Source organism: Lipotes vexillifer, unplaced genomic scaffold, assembly GCF_000442215.2.
Source record: "Lipotes vexillifer unplaced genomic scaffold, Lipotes_vexillifer_v1.1 scaffold371, whole genome shotgun sequence".
Lineage (NCBI taxonomy): Eukaryota > Metazoa > Chordata > Mammalia > Artiodactyla > Lipotidae > Lipotes > Lipotes vexillifer.
Genome location: NW_006786304.1, coordinates 4,146,034 through 4,159,387, shown reverse-complemented (window position 1 = coordinate 4,159,387; position 13,354 = coordinate 4,146,034). Strand labels below are relative to the sequence as shown.

Sequence of the window (13,354 nt, the reverse complement as noted above, 5' to 3'; positions counted from 1 at the left end):
CCCGTATCCCCTGCATCGGCAGGCGGACTCCCAACCACTGCGCCACCAGGGAGGCCCTCAGCCACCTCTTAAAGTTAAACTTGGGGACAAAAATCCTCAACAAAATGCTAGCAATCTGAACCCAGCAGAATATTAAAAGAATCAAGTGAGATTTATTCCAGGAATGCAAGGTTGGTTTAACATATGAAAATCAATCAACCACATTAATAGAATGAAGAAAAAACCCCACATGATCATCTCGATTCTCACAGAAAAGGCATTTGACAAAATCCAGCACCCTTTCATGATAAAACACTCAACAAAGGTGGACTAGAAGGGGACTTCCTCAACCTTATAAAGGACATTTGTGAAAAACTCACAGGACTTCCCTGGTGGCACAGTGGTTATCCGCCTGCCAGTGCAGGGGACACGGGTTCAAGACTTGGTCTGGGAAGAACCCACATGCTGCGGAGCAACTGAGCCCGTGTGCCACAACTACTGAAGCCCGTGATCCACAACAAGAGAAGCCACCGCAATGAGAAGCCCATGCACCACAACGAAGAGGAGCCCCTGCTCGCCACAACTAGAGAAAGCCTGGGCACAGCAACAAAGACCCAATGCAGCCAAAAATAAAATATAAATAAATAAATAAATATATTAAAAAAAGAAAAACTCACAGTTAACATTATCCTCAATGGTAAAAGACAAAGCTTTTCCCTAAGATCAGGAACAAGACAAGAATGCTATTTTCATCATTTCTATTCAACACTCTATTGGAAGTTCTAGGCAGAGTAACTGGACAAGAAAAAGAAATAAAAGGCATCCATGTTGGAAAGACAGAAGTAAAATTACCTCTGTTTGCAGATGGCATGATCATGTATGTTGAACATCAAAAAGGATCCACAGTTAGTGCAAATAAATAAATTCAGCAAAGTTGCAGGATACAAAATCAACACACAAAAAAATGAGTTATATCTATATACACAAACAGCAAACAATCCAAAAATGAAATTAAGACAATTCCATTTACAATACCCTCTAAAATAATAAAATGGTTGGGAATAAATTTAACCAAGGAAGTAAAAGACATACATATTGAAAACTACATAACACTTTTGAAAGAAATTAAAGAAGACCTCAATAAATGGAAGTACATCCCGTGTTCATTGATTGGAAGACTAATATTGCTAAGAGGGCAATATTTCCCAAAATTTTCTGCAGATTGGATGCAAACCCTTTCAAAATCCCAATGGTCTCTTGCATAAATGGAAAAGCTGACCCTGAAATTCATATGGAATTGCAAGGGACCCAGGACAGCCAAAAATATTTTGAAAAAGAATAAAATAGAATAACTCACACTTTCCAATTTAAAAACTTACTCCAAAGCTAAAGGAATCAAAACAGTGTGATACGGGACTTCCCTGGTGGCTCAGTGGTTAAGAATCCGCCTGCCAATGCAGAGGACATGGGTTCAAGCCTTGGTCTGGGAAGATCCCACATGCCGTGGAGCAACTAAGCCTGTGCGCCACAACTACTGAGCCAGCGTGCCACAACTACTGAAGCCCATGAGCCTAGAGCCTGTGCTCTGCAGCAAGAGAAGCCACCGCAATGAGAAGCCTGCGCACCGCAACGAAGAGTTGCCCCCACAACCACAGAAAGCCCGCGCGCAGAAACAAAGACCCAACGCAGCCAAAACCAAATAAATAAATAAATAAAACAAAAAAAAAACAGTGTGATACTAGCATAAGGAGAGACATATAGACCAACGAAACATAACTGAGAGCTCAGACATAGACCCACACATCTATGGTCAATTGATTTTCAATAAGGTGCCAAGACCATTCAATGAAGGAAGAATAGTCTCTTTATCAAATGGTGCTAGAACAACTGGATACAGTATGCACGTGAAAAAAAATGAAGGTGGACTCTTACCTCACACCATTTACAAAAATTAACTCAAAATGTGTCAGAGACCTAAATATAAGAGCTAAAACTGTAAAACTCTTAGAATGAGACATGAGGTAAATCTCTACAACCTTGGATTTGGCAATGAATTCTTAGATATGACACCAAAAGCAGAAATAACAAAAAAAAATTGATAAATCGAACTTCATCAAAATGTGTACATTTGCACATCAAAGGACACTATCAAGAAAGCGAAAAGATGGGGCTTCCCTGGCAGTGCAGTGGTTAAGAGTCTGTACTTGCAATGCAGGGGGCGCAGGTTCAATCCCTGGTCGGGGAACTAGGATCCCACATGCCACGGGGCCAAAAAAAAAAAGAAAGTGAAAAGACAACCCACAGAATGGGGGGAAAGTTTTGCAAATCACGTAACTGATAAGCATCTAGTATCCAGAATATATAACGAGCTCTTACAACTTAACGGTAAAAAGACAAACAACCCAATTAAAAATGGGTAAAGGATTTGAATAGATATTTCTCTGGAAAAGATATACAAATGGCCAATAAGCACAGGAAAAGATGCTCAACATCATTAGTCATTAGCGACATACAAGTCAAAACCACAATGAGATACCACTCACACCTACAGGATGGCTAGAATAAAAAAAAAAAAAGTGTTGGCAAGGATGTGGAGAAATTGGAACCCTCATACATTGCAAGTGGGAAAGTAAAATGGTGTCGCCACCAAGGAAAACAACTTGGCAATTACTCAAAAACTTAGACATACTATATGACCCAGCAATTCCACTCCTAGGTATATACCCAGAAGAATTAAAAACAGGTATTCAAACAAATACTTGCATATAAATGTCCAGAGAAGCACTATTCATAATAGCCAAAAGGTGGAAACAACCCAATGTCCATCAATGGATGGATAAGTAAGCAAAATATGGTATATCCAAAATGTAGTATATCCATACGAATATTATTCAGCCATATAAAGGGAGTAAGTACTGATACGATGCTACGACATGGATGAACCTTGAAAACATTATGCTAAGTGAAAGAAGCTGGTCACAAAAGGCCAATAGATCACAAAAGGCCAATATACACCTCCCAAAAAGCAGAGGGTGTGCCCCTCTTCATGCCTCCCTCCTTTATGTAGTTGGGATGAAGATGTGAAGGCTGGAGCACGAACATTCATCTTGGATCATGGAGTGGAAGCCATACTCCAGCATAGCAACAAGATAAAAGGAGCCATGGCCCTTGAGTGGAGAGGAGTCACACCAACGCTGCGCTGCCTGCCTAGGGATGTCTTTCACATGAAACACAAATTTCTATTTCACCGAAATCACTGGTATCTGAGGGTTTTCTGTCACAAGCCTCAGAATCCTGTGAGAATGCTTCTCAGAAGACAGTCCATTTGTCTCTTTCATCAGATTCTCAGAGGGGATCTTGACGCCCCCCTCCCACCCAAAAATATAACGAACCACAGGCAAAATGAGTCGACTCTGAAGGAAGAGTGGGTACCCTGGGGGGTGTTGTTTCAGAAGGGCCCAAGGGGGCTGCTGGGGGCAGGAAACTACAGCTTGACTTGGGTGAGGTTTAAAAATAAGCAAAAATTCACGGAGCTGTGCCTGGGCCATCTGTGCACGTTACTGTATGTATATGCTCCTCAATGAGAAAAGTTAGAGGAACACAAAGAACTACTGATAACAAGGAGGATGCTGAGAACTAATGTTTTCCTGAGCGCTTCCTATATGCCAGGCATTGTTCCAAATACTCTGTATCAACCCCCTCAAGTCTCACAATAATCCTCTAAGTTATGGGCTGTGAATACACTCCCTTTTCCAGATGAGGTCATGCAGAGGAGAGGTAAGGTGAGTGACTCACCTGATACCACACAGCGGGCTGGGGTTGGGCGTGGGACACCAGGGCATGGGATACAGTCAGCTGGCTTTGGGCTTTGGTGATACTCACGGAGTCCTTGAGCGCCAGGAAACAGTGGCAGATCCAGCGGCGGGTGGTCCCATCACGGCAGATATAGGAGAAAGCCTTGTCCAGGTTGCGGTCAGGAGCACAGAAGGAGACCTTTTCGATGGTCTGGTCTACCAGCAGGTCCTGGGAGGCACCAGGGAGGCCAGGAAAGGCATGTGTACTGTCTTTCATGTATTCACTTAATATTCCCTTTGTGTCTGCTCTATATCCTGTCCTGAACGGGGTGGGGATCCTGCACTTGTTGAAACAGCTGTGAGCCCTGCTCACATGGGGCTCCCAGTTTAGTGCGGGAATCAGACTCATCACCAGATGGAGACTGGCCAGAGTCACAGCCACGCTGTAATGAGGGAGGCACAGGCAGAGGGCTCAGGGTTGGGATCAGGGAGGCTCAGGGCCTTTCGGGAGCAAGAAGACGTGCCTGACCCAAGTTGGACGGGTGTCAGGCAAAGCTTGCTGGAGGGTGTCAATCCTGTTCAGTCATTAACTTAACCGTCTTCACGTGCTGGCTGTCTCCTTGGGCAGTGTCTGTGCTAGGGGCAGGGAATTCAATGGTGAGCAAACAGATACCCGATCCCGGCCCACGGTGCTCCCATCTGGCCAGGTAGACGGACAATAAACAGCTAACATTCGTTGATCGGAACACTTCTGCTGTACCAGGCATAGTTTTAAACTATTTGCATATACTTTCTCATTTAATGGTTGGGTCCATTTTTATCCCCATTTTTGCAGATGAGGCAAGCGAGGCACGGAAGGGTTAAATCTCATACCCCTCATGCCCAGGGTCACCCAGCTGGTAAGTGGGTGAGCTGGGATGCGAGCTGAGGTCGCTGCTCTACAGTCTGTGCTCTCACCCACAATCCATGCTAGTTCACAAATAGCCACAGGACTCAATCCTGAATTATGACCGTGAGAGGTGCCAACATGTTACAGGAACACACGGCTGAGTCTAGAAGGTCTCTGAGGGAGGGACATCCTAGAGGTGGGTGAGAAGGCGTCCCTAGCCCCATTCGAGCAGGGTGAGGAGAGGGGCCCACTGGTGCCCACCTCCAGGCCCACGGGCCCCCTACCTTGGTCTTGTCATCCACCACCCGGAGCCCATCGGCTGACACCCACAGGACAGACTTCACAGACTTCCGGCCCATCTGGAGTGGAGGAGGAGGACAGAGGGCGTGGTCAGGGCTGGCTCTTCTGCACTGACCCTGCCCCCTCCCTGCTCCAGCCTCTCACTCACCGCCTTCAACTTTTTCACAGCATCTTCACACACGTGCATCCCCCGGGACTCCTCCACCTCCACGTGGCCCAGGTACTTGGTGCGAAGGGGATGGGAGAGCATGAAACAAGCACAGTAATCAATCATTCCCAGTGCTCACTGCGCCGCTGCGATGCATCACACAGTGTCCTAAGCACATCATATGAATTAACTCATTTACTCTTTTTGTTTTTTGCGGTACGTGGGCCTCTCACTGCTGTGGCCTCTCCCGTTGCGGAGCACAGGCTCCGGACGCGCAGGCTCAGTGGCCATGGCTCACGGGCCCAGCCGCTCCGCGGCATGTGGGATCTTCTTGGTCCGGGGCACGAACCCATGTCCCCTGCATCGGCAGGCGGACTCTCAACCACTGCACCAGCAGGGAAGCCCAACTCATTTACTCTTTGCCTCAACTTTGCAAGGTGGGGACCTTTTTTTTTTTTGGCTGCACCACATGGCTTGTGGGATCTTAGTTAGCCCCGACCAGGGATGGAACCCATGCCCCCCTGCAGTGGAAGCACAAAGTCTTAACCCCTGGCCTGCCAGGGCAGTCTGGGTACCCCATTCTTAACCCAGATACACAGGTGAGAAAACTGAAGCACAGCATGGAGTAAAGATTCCCACCCTGCCTCTATCCTTGGCCTTTAACACATCCCTGGTGTCCTTCTGAGTGCCAGCGTCTGCATCTGCGCCTGAGGACTGGCCCCAGGCAATGACTGATAGGAGCTGGGGTACACACGCTTCCTCACCCCGCGGGTGGGATGGCTCGATTTCCCACAGTTCCCTAGTGGCATCAAGCTCAGTTGCTCACAGCTATAGTTTAGTAAGACACCCTTTACTGGCTGCCTTCCCTTCCTCACTCTCACCAGCATTTCCTGCACCTCCCAACAGCCCCTCCCTCGCAAGGTCCGCTTCTAGGGGAAGGGAAAACAAGGTGGGAGGGGGGCGCTGTGACCATCGTCTGTTGTCACCCAACCAGGAAGGGAATGAGTGGAGAACTGAACCTGAATCCTGCTGTCTACCTTATAAATTTTCGTGTGTGTTGTAAAGGGTCGTGGTGGTCTAAACCAGAACGCACTTAACAGTAGAGGGCTTTGCAAACGCTACAGAATTTTTGTGACCTCCCAGTGCCCCCCTGGAATCCGTGAGCTCCCATAGGATAGCGTGACTCCAGGCGGGACGCCCCCCCACCCCACCCCAGCTAGTATTTTCCTGGCACAAGAGAATGGGTCTTAGTTTCTAATCCCAACTTTAAGGGGCTCGGGCGGTGTGGTCCTGCTTCTGCAGGATCCGCAGTTCTTCCGGGCTGTGAAGTCTCTTGGGTCTCAGCCACCTCACCGGGCAACGGACAACAGACACTGGACACGCACGCGCGCAGCGAACAGCTCGCACACCGCCGCAGCCCCGCCCACACGAGCCCCGCCCACTCACCCTGACCGGGAAGCTGCACGTGCCCTTGCGCACCGCGTCCTCGTCTGCCTGCCACTGGTGTGGGCGCGATGCCTCAGGCACATAGGCTGGTTTCCGCCGCCGCAGGCTCTGGCGTAGCTTGTTCATGGTGCCCGCCCCGTCTGCTGACAGAAGACAGGGGTGCGAGTCAAGGGTCAGAGGCATGGGGCTCAAGGTGGGGGGAAATAGGGCTCAGGGAGCAAGGGGTCAGATAACATGGCAGTAGGGCTACAAGGTTAGGGGGTCACTGGGTCAGAGGACACGACATCCAGGGAACATAGACTAGCAGCAGTTAGGGGATACCGACAAAGGGGGCAACTGGAAGGCAGGGGAGTGGGAGAGTCGGCAGTGGGGATTCAGGAGACAATGGTGCTAAGAGGCAGGGAGGTCTGGGATGTGTGTGTCGTGAGTCACAGCTTTTAGGGGTCTAGAGATTCGGGATGTGACAGTCAAGAGGCATGATGATCCAAAGTAATGGGAAGTTAAGGCAGTGGAGGACATTGGGGTTAGAGGGCATAGCAGTCAGGGGTCACGAGGTCAGGGGTTTTAGGGGTACAAGGTCAGGGGATGAGGTGGTCAGAGGGCCCGGGAGTTGAGACTTGCATGGGTCCGATGTGGGGGACTCAGAAGGTCCAGGGATTGCGGTTCAGAGCCCAGGCCATAGGGTGCTGGGGACAGGGGTGGGTCTCTGCAACTCTGAGATACAGCTCCTCTGACAAATGTGTCTGTTCTGAGGCAGAGGCCCCTGGGGAGGCGTGCACCTGTGATGTCAGAGGTAGGGATGGAGGTGGTGGCCAGTCACTAAGACAGCCTTTGCTGACTGAGAAGCCATACTGAGTCCCAGGAGGAGTGTGAGGGGACACCTAGGACAGAGCACCAACAGATGAGACTCCACCTGTGTGTGCAAGCAAGCGTGCAGCTGGTGTGTTCCTTTTTTTTTTTTTTTTTTTGGCCTCACTGTGCGGCTCGCAGGATCTTAGTTCCCCGACCAGGGATCGAACCCATGTCCTTGGTAGTGAAAGAGCAGAGTCCCAACCACTGGACCACTAGGGAATTCCCTGGTGTGTTCCTGAGTGTTGTGTGTGAGGGTGTCTAGTTCTGAGCATGCACCTATTGTCTGTGAGTGTGTATATAGCTGAAGGCTGTACGGAAGGACACAGGTCTGAGAATGGTTGTTGATGAGAGTATGTGTCTGTGAATGCTGTCTGTGAGGGGATGTCCAAGAGTGTGGCTGTCATCTGTGAGTGTAGGTCCCTGAAGCTTGTGGCTGAAGAGTAGCTATGTGTGAGAGTGGTGGGAGTGTGAGTCAGGGAATGTTGCCTGTGAGGATGGGTCTGTGTTTGAGCATGAAGCTGTTGTCTTTGAAAGGGTGTGTCCATGACTGTTGTCTTTGAAGCTGTGTGTCTGTGTGAAGATGTGGCTATTGTCTTTGATAACCACTGCCCATGACAGTGTGTGTCTGTGAGAGTTACCCAAGATACCACATCTGTCCAAGAGTGCAGCTGTTGGTGGTGAGGCTGTGTGTCTGTGGCTGTTGTTTGTGGGGGTGTGTCTGGGTCAGATAAGGTGGGTGTTGTTGCAGAGAATGTGGGTCCGTGAGTGTTGTTCTGGGGGTGTGTCTGTATGCAACTGTGCATCTGTGAGGGTGTGTGAGGACATGAGGTTGTCATCTTTGAGAGTGTGTTTGTGAGTGTTATTTGTGAGGGTGTGATGGTGTGAGAATGTGGCTGTTGTCTATGAGAGTGCTGTTATATGTGAGACTGTGTCTGTGTGCAGAAGTGTAGCTGTTTTTTGCATCCCTTGAGAGTCCCTGAGTCTGTATCTGGTGAGTGTCTGTGCTCACCTGTGAGGGAGTCTGGCTGTTGTCTAGGATTGTGTCTGTATGTTTGTGTGACCGTGAACCTATGGGTGTGGGGATGTTGGTGTGTGTCTGAGTGTCCAAGTGTGTGTGTGTGTGTGTGTGTGAGTGTGTGTGAGACCTAGTCTAGGTGGGTGTGTCTGTGAACGAGGTCACTGAGTGTGCCGGGAAGTCATTTGGGGGTGTCCATTTGTGAGTGTGATTAAGCCTGTGTGACCGCAGGGACAGTTCCTTTGGCTATGTGAGGCAGACCCACCCAGTCACTCAGCCTTCGCCCTGTCCCCAGCTGGCCACTCACCTGGCTCCGTCCTGGAGGTTTCAGGGGGCCCCAGGGCCCCACAGGGGGCAGGGGGCAGATGCTGCTCTGGCCTCCTGGGTCCGCCCTGCCCAGGGGAGGGAGGAAAAGTTGAGAAGCTGGCTTGGGATAGGGCGCAGTCCCCTACCTCACCCCCTCTTTGGACATCAGCCAACCCCCCTTCATCTCAGGATCTCTGATGAGAGCCCTGGTTGTCATAGCAACTGTTACTAAGGCAATCAGCCACCTGGTTGCAAGGGCCCAGGAATGAGTAGGTGTGTTTCGGGAGCATCTGCTGGGGATGTCCTGGCCTCAGGAGGCTGTCTGTACCCAAGGGGATGGTGTGAAGGGGGGTGGCCTGCCCTCTAGACACATGTCCAGGGCTGCACACACACATACAGTCACATGTGTACATGCAACTCTAGTCCCCAATTGTCCCTAGAACCTGATCACAGCTCTGCACAATTACACACAGAGACGACCACAGTGACACACACTGGATCATTAGACACATGTCCAGGGCTGCACACACACATACAGTCACATGTGTACATGCAACTCTAGTCCCCAGTTGTCCCTAGAACCTGATCACAGCTCTGCACAATTACACACAGAGACGACCACAGTGACACACACTGGATCATGCAGAAACACCACAGTCACAGCCACTGTAAATACCTGGCCACATCTCCAAGTTCAAAGACATACAGTCTCTGCTACAGACCATTTGTCCACAGGTATGTAGAGTCCCAGGCTGCCCAGGCACTGCCACAAATGTCTGGTCATATCAGTAACTGATATTTTGTCACTTCTCTTTTCTCTGCCATATACAAAGAGCTGGGTCTGGGCACACCCACTGGGGCAGCCCATGGCCAACCAATGACAGTTGTTTCCTCGGGCACCCAACCAAGATACTCACATTACAGACCCACCCATGTAGAATCACACCCTGCAGGAGGTCACCTATTAGCTCTGAGGCACACACACTTGTCACATACAGCTCCCTTGCTGCCTGTTGACATCTGGTCAGGGATGCATGCAGACATACTGACACACATTTGGTCATACCAAGTCACACCCAGCCACAGCCACATGTGTTTAATCATCGACCAGCACACAGCTGCACAAGGACACTCAACCCCAACTGTATCAGTCACACCAACACATGTTTTTGGTCACACACTGTCACACAGCCATACATCCCAGTCATAGAGGAACACATTTGGTCATGGTATCAGCCCCACGTATATGGATGGTTCTCCATACCCAAGCACACACACAGACCCCGATGGCCACGGCCCATGCATTAGAGAGAAATGGGCGCACAAACTCAGGACATGCATACAACCATCCAGAGACAGTTCTCCCCAAAGACGGACACACTCAGACACAGCCAGACAGTCAGTGGCTCAGAGTCACACCCATACGCATTTCAGAAACGGTCATGTATGCAAAGTCCCACAGCATGAGTGTCCACGTTACCCAGCCATATATCATGGTCATGGTACCTATTTCACAGTTACCCACCATCCCACCCCCAGCTGTACCATGTCAGACCATCACAGAGAAACACGCGGTCTCTCTTCCTGCAAACACGTAAGTCACACCAACAAGTATGGGGCCACATACGATCACAGCCCCCATGTGGAGAGACACATAATATCTCACACACAGAGGCATCAGCACACAATTTCCATTACACACACACAAGCAAACAGTCAGGTATGTGCTTAGAAATACAGTGACCCAGACAGAGCATTTATAGCTGTGTTTACACAGAAGACACAGTTCTGGATAGAGTCATGTGTGGAGTCAGGAGACAGTCACTCTGTCACCAAATCACACAGATTCAAACATAAGCCGCCCAGCACGCATACAGGGACACCCACCCACCCACCCCAACAGCCACACGGCTACAGACACACACTCTTACAGACCATGACACAGACATAAGTATATAGAGTCACCCAGCGTCACAGACATGCAGGTCACACACAAATACAGAAGCCACAGTCACATACACATCCCCCCCACACACACACAATCACTGGTGCCACCACAGACACACCTATAGTTTGAGTCACATGCAATGAAATAACCCACTATTAATAGTCTGTCAGGGTTTCAGACTCCAAGTCAAATACATAACCCAAATCACAGGTACACAACTATAAATGCACAGAATCACTCAGTATCAACACACAGACCTAGATGTAGTCATTTATACAATCCCGGCCACACACATAGATGTGGCTTTGAACACACAACTGCAAACATATAAGTCACAGTGCCAGCACACAACCTGTCACATAAGCACAATGTGACTTCATATACAATGGCAGTCATACACCTAAAGCTGCAGGCACAGTTGTGTGTCATACAAGCACATGTGTGACACACATACAAAATCAGTTAGAGACACAGTCACAAACATTCGAAGTCATCAGGACAGTCGCACATGGACACAGAGTCATAGACACAACTCCACTTATAGTCACAACTCCACCCACATCTTCAGTCAGCCACGCACATGCCCAACCCCATACTCAACAGATACACTGTCACATACCCAGTTAGAGTTACCAAGGTACATACATGGGGTCACAAAAGACATAAAGACACAACCACATAGTCACAACCATGCACACACTCAAACACAGACAGACTGAAAAGTATAGGGTTCTGCACAGTGAGCGAGCAGCTGTCATATACACATACACAACCACACAAATGCTGGGGTCACATACAGAGACACAATCACAGACGCTATCAGACACAACCACAAGCACGAAACACACGATTCCTCAGAGTCACCAGCTGCAGCTCACACACATACACACACAGGCAGCCACAGTCACAAAAACACAGGGTCACACTCTTAGCCACCTCCCCATCGCTTGCTTCCCCGCTTCCACCCAGGTACACAAAGCCATCATCACCGCAGACGCTGCAGACAGATAGGGCTGCACCAGGTCCCTGGGGAGCCGCCCCCTGGCCCAGCCTGAATCCTGGAGCCTGGGGGGCCAGAACCGGATGGGGAGGAGGTGCATTGTCTGTGCGTGGGGCCCCTCCCAGACAGCTGGGCAGCCCAGGGACAAAGAGGGTGGCCCAGGAGACCTGTGCCCTGGGACCCTTGACCAAGCCTTTTTGTGTGTGGGGTTGCCTGAAATTTCCCTAATTTTATTCAGGCTTGTGGGGGATAGAGTCCCAGGTACAGAGACCTTGTTTTGAGAAGGGTCTGTTCCTGGGACGCCGCCCAAGCATGGGGGGATGCTGTGCCCCGGACGCCTCTGAGGCCTGGGGACGGACTGTGCCAGGAATCCCCCCGGGCCTTGGCTTGGTGGGGAAGCTGTGGGGGCCCGGGGACCCCATCCTCAAGACCTTGCCTAGAGGGTTGCTGTGCTCAGAGAGCCCCTCAGGCCGGTAGGGGTTAAGGATTGCGTCTGGTCTGGAATCCCCTCTTAGAGGCCTTGACTTGTTAAGGAGGTTGCGTCCCAGACCCCATCCCCAAAATCTTGCTTGGGGAGTTGTACCTAGAATCTGTCCCCCTGTCCTTGATTTTTTTGAAGGGGGAGGTCTGTGTCTGGGATCCGTATCTCCAGAGCCTTGGCAAGACAAGGCCTGTGCCCGAGACCCCTGTCTCCCAAGATCTGGCTTGGAGGGGAGCCGATTCCTGGACCCCCACCCAGGACCACCCTCCCCAGCCTTGGCACCCTCTCTCCATCCGGGCGCCGCGGCCGCCTCCCACCCTCCGCCACATCAGCAGCGGCGCCGCCCCCGACCCGAGCCCCCTTCTCCCGCCCTTCTCACGCTGGCCGCCGCGCTGCGGGACATCCAGGGCTCCGGCGCCCCCGCCTCCCGCGGCCCCGGCTGGGCCCAGATCCCCGAGTGCTGCTGCTGCTGTGGCGGCGGCGGCAGCTCGGTCTGACGCGGGCCGGGGCCGGGGGCAGGGGTATGGTGCGGGATGCAAGCTCGCTAGCCTGCTCCGCTCCCGGGAGGATTCCGTTCCAGGGGCGGGGGAGCGCCCCTCCCGCTTCGGCTCCCCGCCCCAGCCCTGCCGCCTGCTGGATATGCAGAGACCCCGCCCCTTGACCAGCAGGCCACGCCTATACGCAATCACGACTCCGCCTCCTCCGGTGTGGCCATCGCCCCGCCACACCCACTGGCCAGTCCTGGGCTGAGCACGCACGTGAATCTCACTGACATGTTCCCCTAGGTCCATCCAGGCGTGGGCTCCCTTCCGCTCCGTGACCCCTGACCTCAGATCCCCTTAAGTTCCGTGTTCGAAAGATTTGCTTCGGAAGGCGCCTCGCGGTCCCTCATCCCCAAATCTTCCAGCTAACCCCACGGTTCTCCCAGCCCAGCGAGGGCGGGCAGAAGCGGTGACGAGGCACTTTTGCCAGGAAAGGAGGGGGAATGAACAGACCCCGGCGTCCTGGTGCGTGATCGGTTCAGCTTTGGGGGCGGGGGCGCCAGGCTGGGACCGGGGAGCGGTTCTGGCCGCCCAAGTGACCCCGCACCCGCCCAATCCTGTGGGTTTGGCAAAGCAGCTGGCAGGGGCATTAAGGCCCATTAGCAAAAGCGAGGTTGCTGGGAGCCGAGTGGAGGGAGCCAGGAGGCTGGGAGG

The 13,354-nt window shown here is 51.5% G+C and overlaps 1 protein-coding gene across 1 annotated transcript in view; it reads right to left on the bottom strand.

The window, feature by feature from the left end:
* NUMBL (NUMB like endocytic adaptor protein) overlaps window positions 1-12,561 on the bottom strand; it is a 23,939-nt gene extending 11,378 nt beyond the window's left edge. Inside the window, exons 1-6 of the mRNA XM_007458637.1 lie at window positions 12,538-12,561; window positions 8,731-8,815; window positions 6,557-6,696; window positions 5,111-5,185; window positions 4,947-5,021; window positions 3,862-4,002 (exon numbers count right to left, since the gene is read on the bottom strand). Of these exons, the coding sequence (XP_007458699.1) occupies window positions 3,862-4,002; window positions 4,947-5,021; window positions 5,111-5,185; window positions 6,557-6,696; window positions 8,731-8,815; window positions 12,538-12,561 (540 nt within the window). The remainder of the gene's footprint in view (window positions 1-3,861; window positions 4,003-4,946; window positions 5,022-5,110; window positions 5,186-6,556; window positions 6,697-8,730; window positions 8,816-12,537) is intronic.
* Window positions 12,562-13,354: the final 793 nt, after the last annotated feature.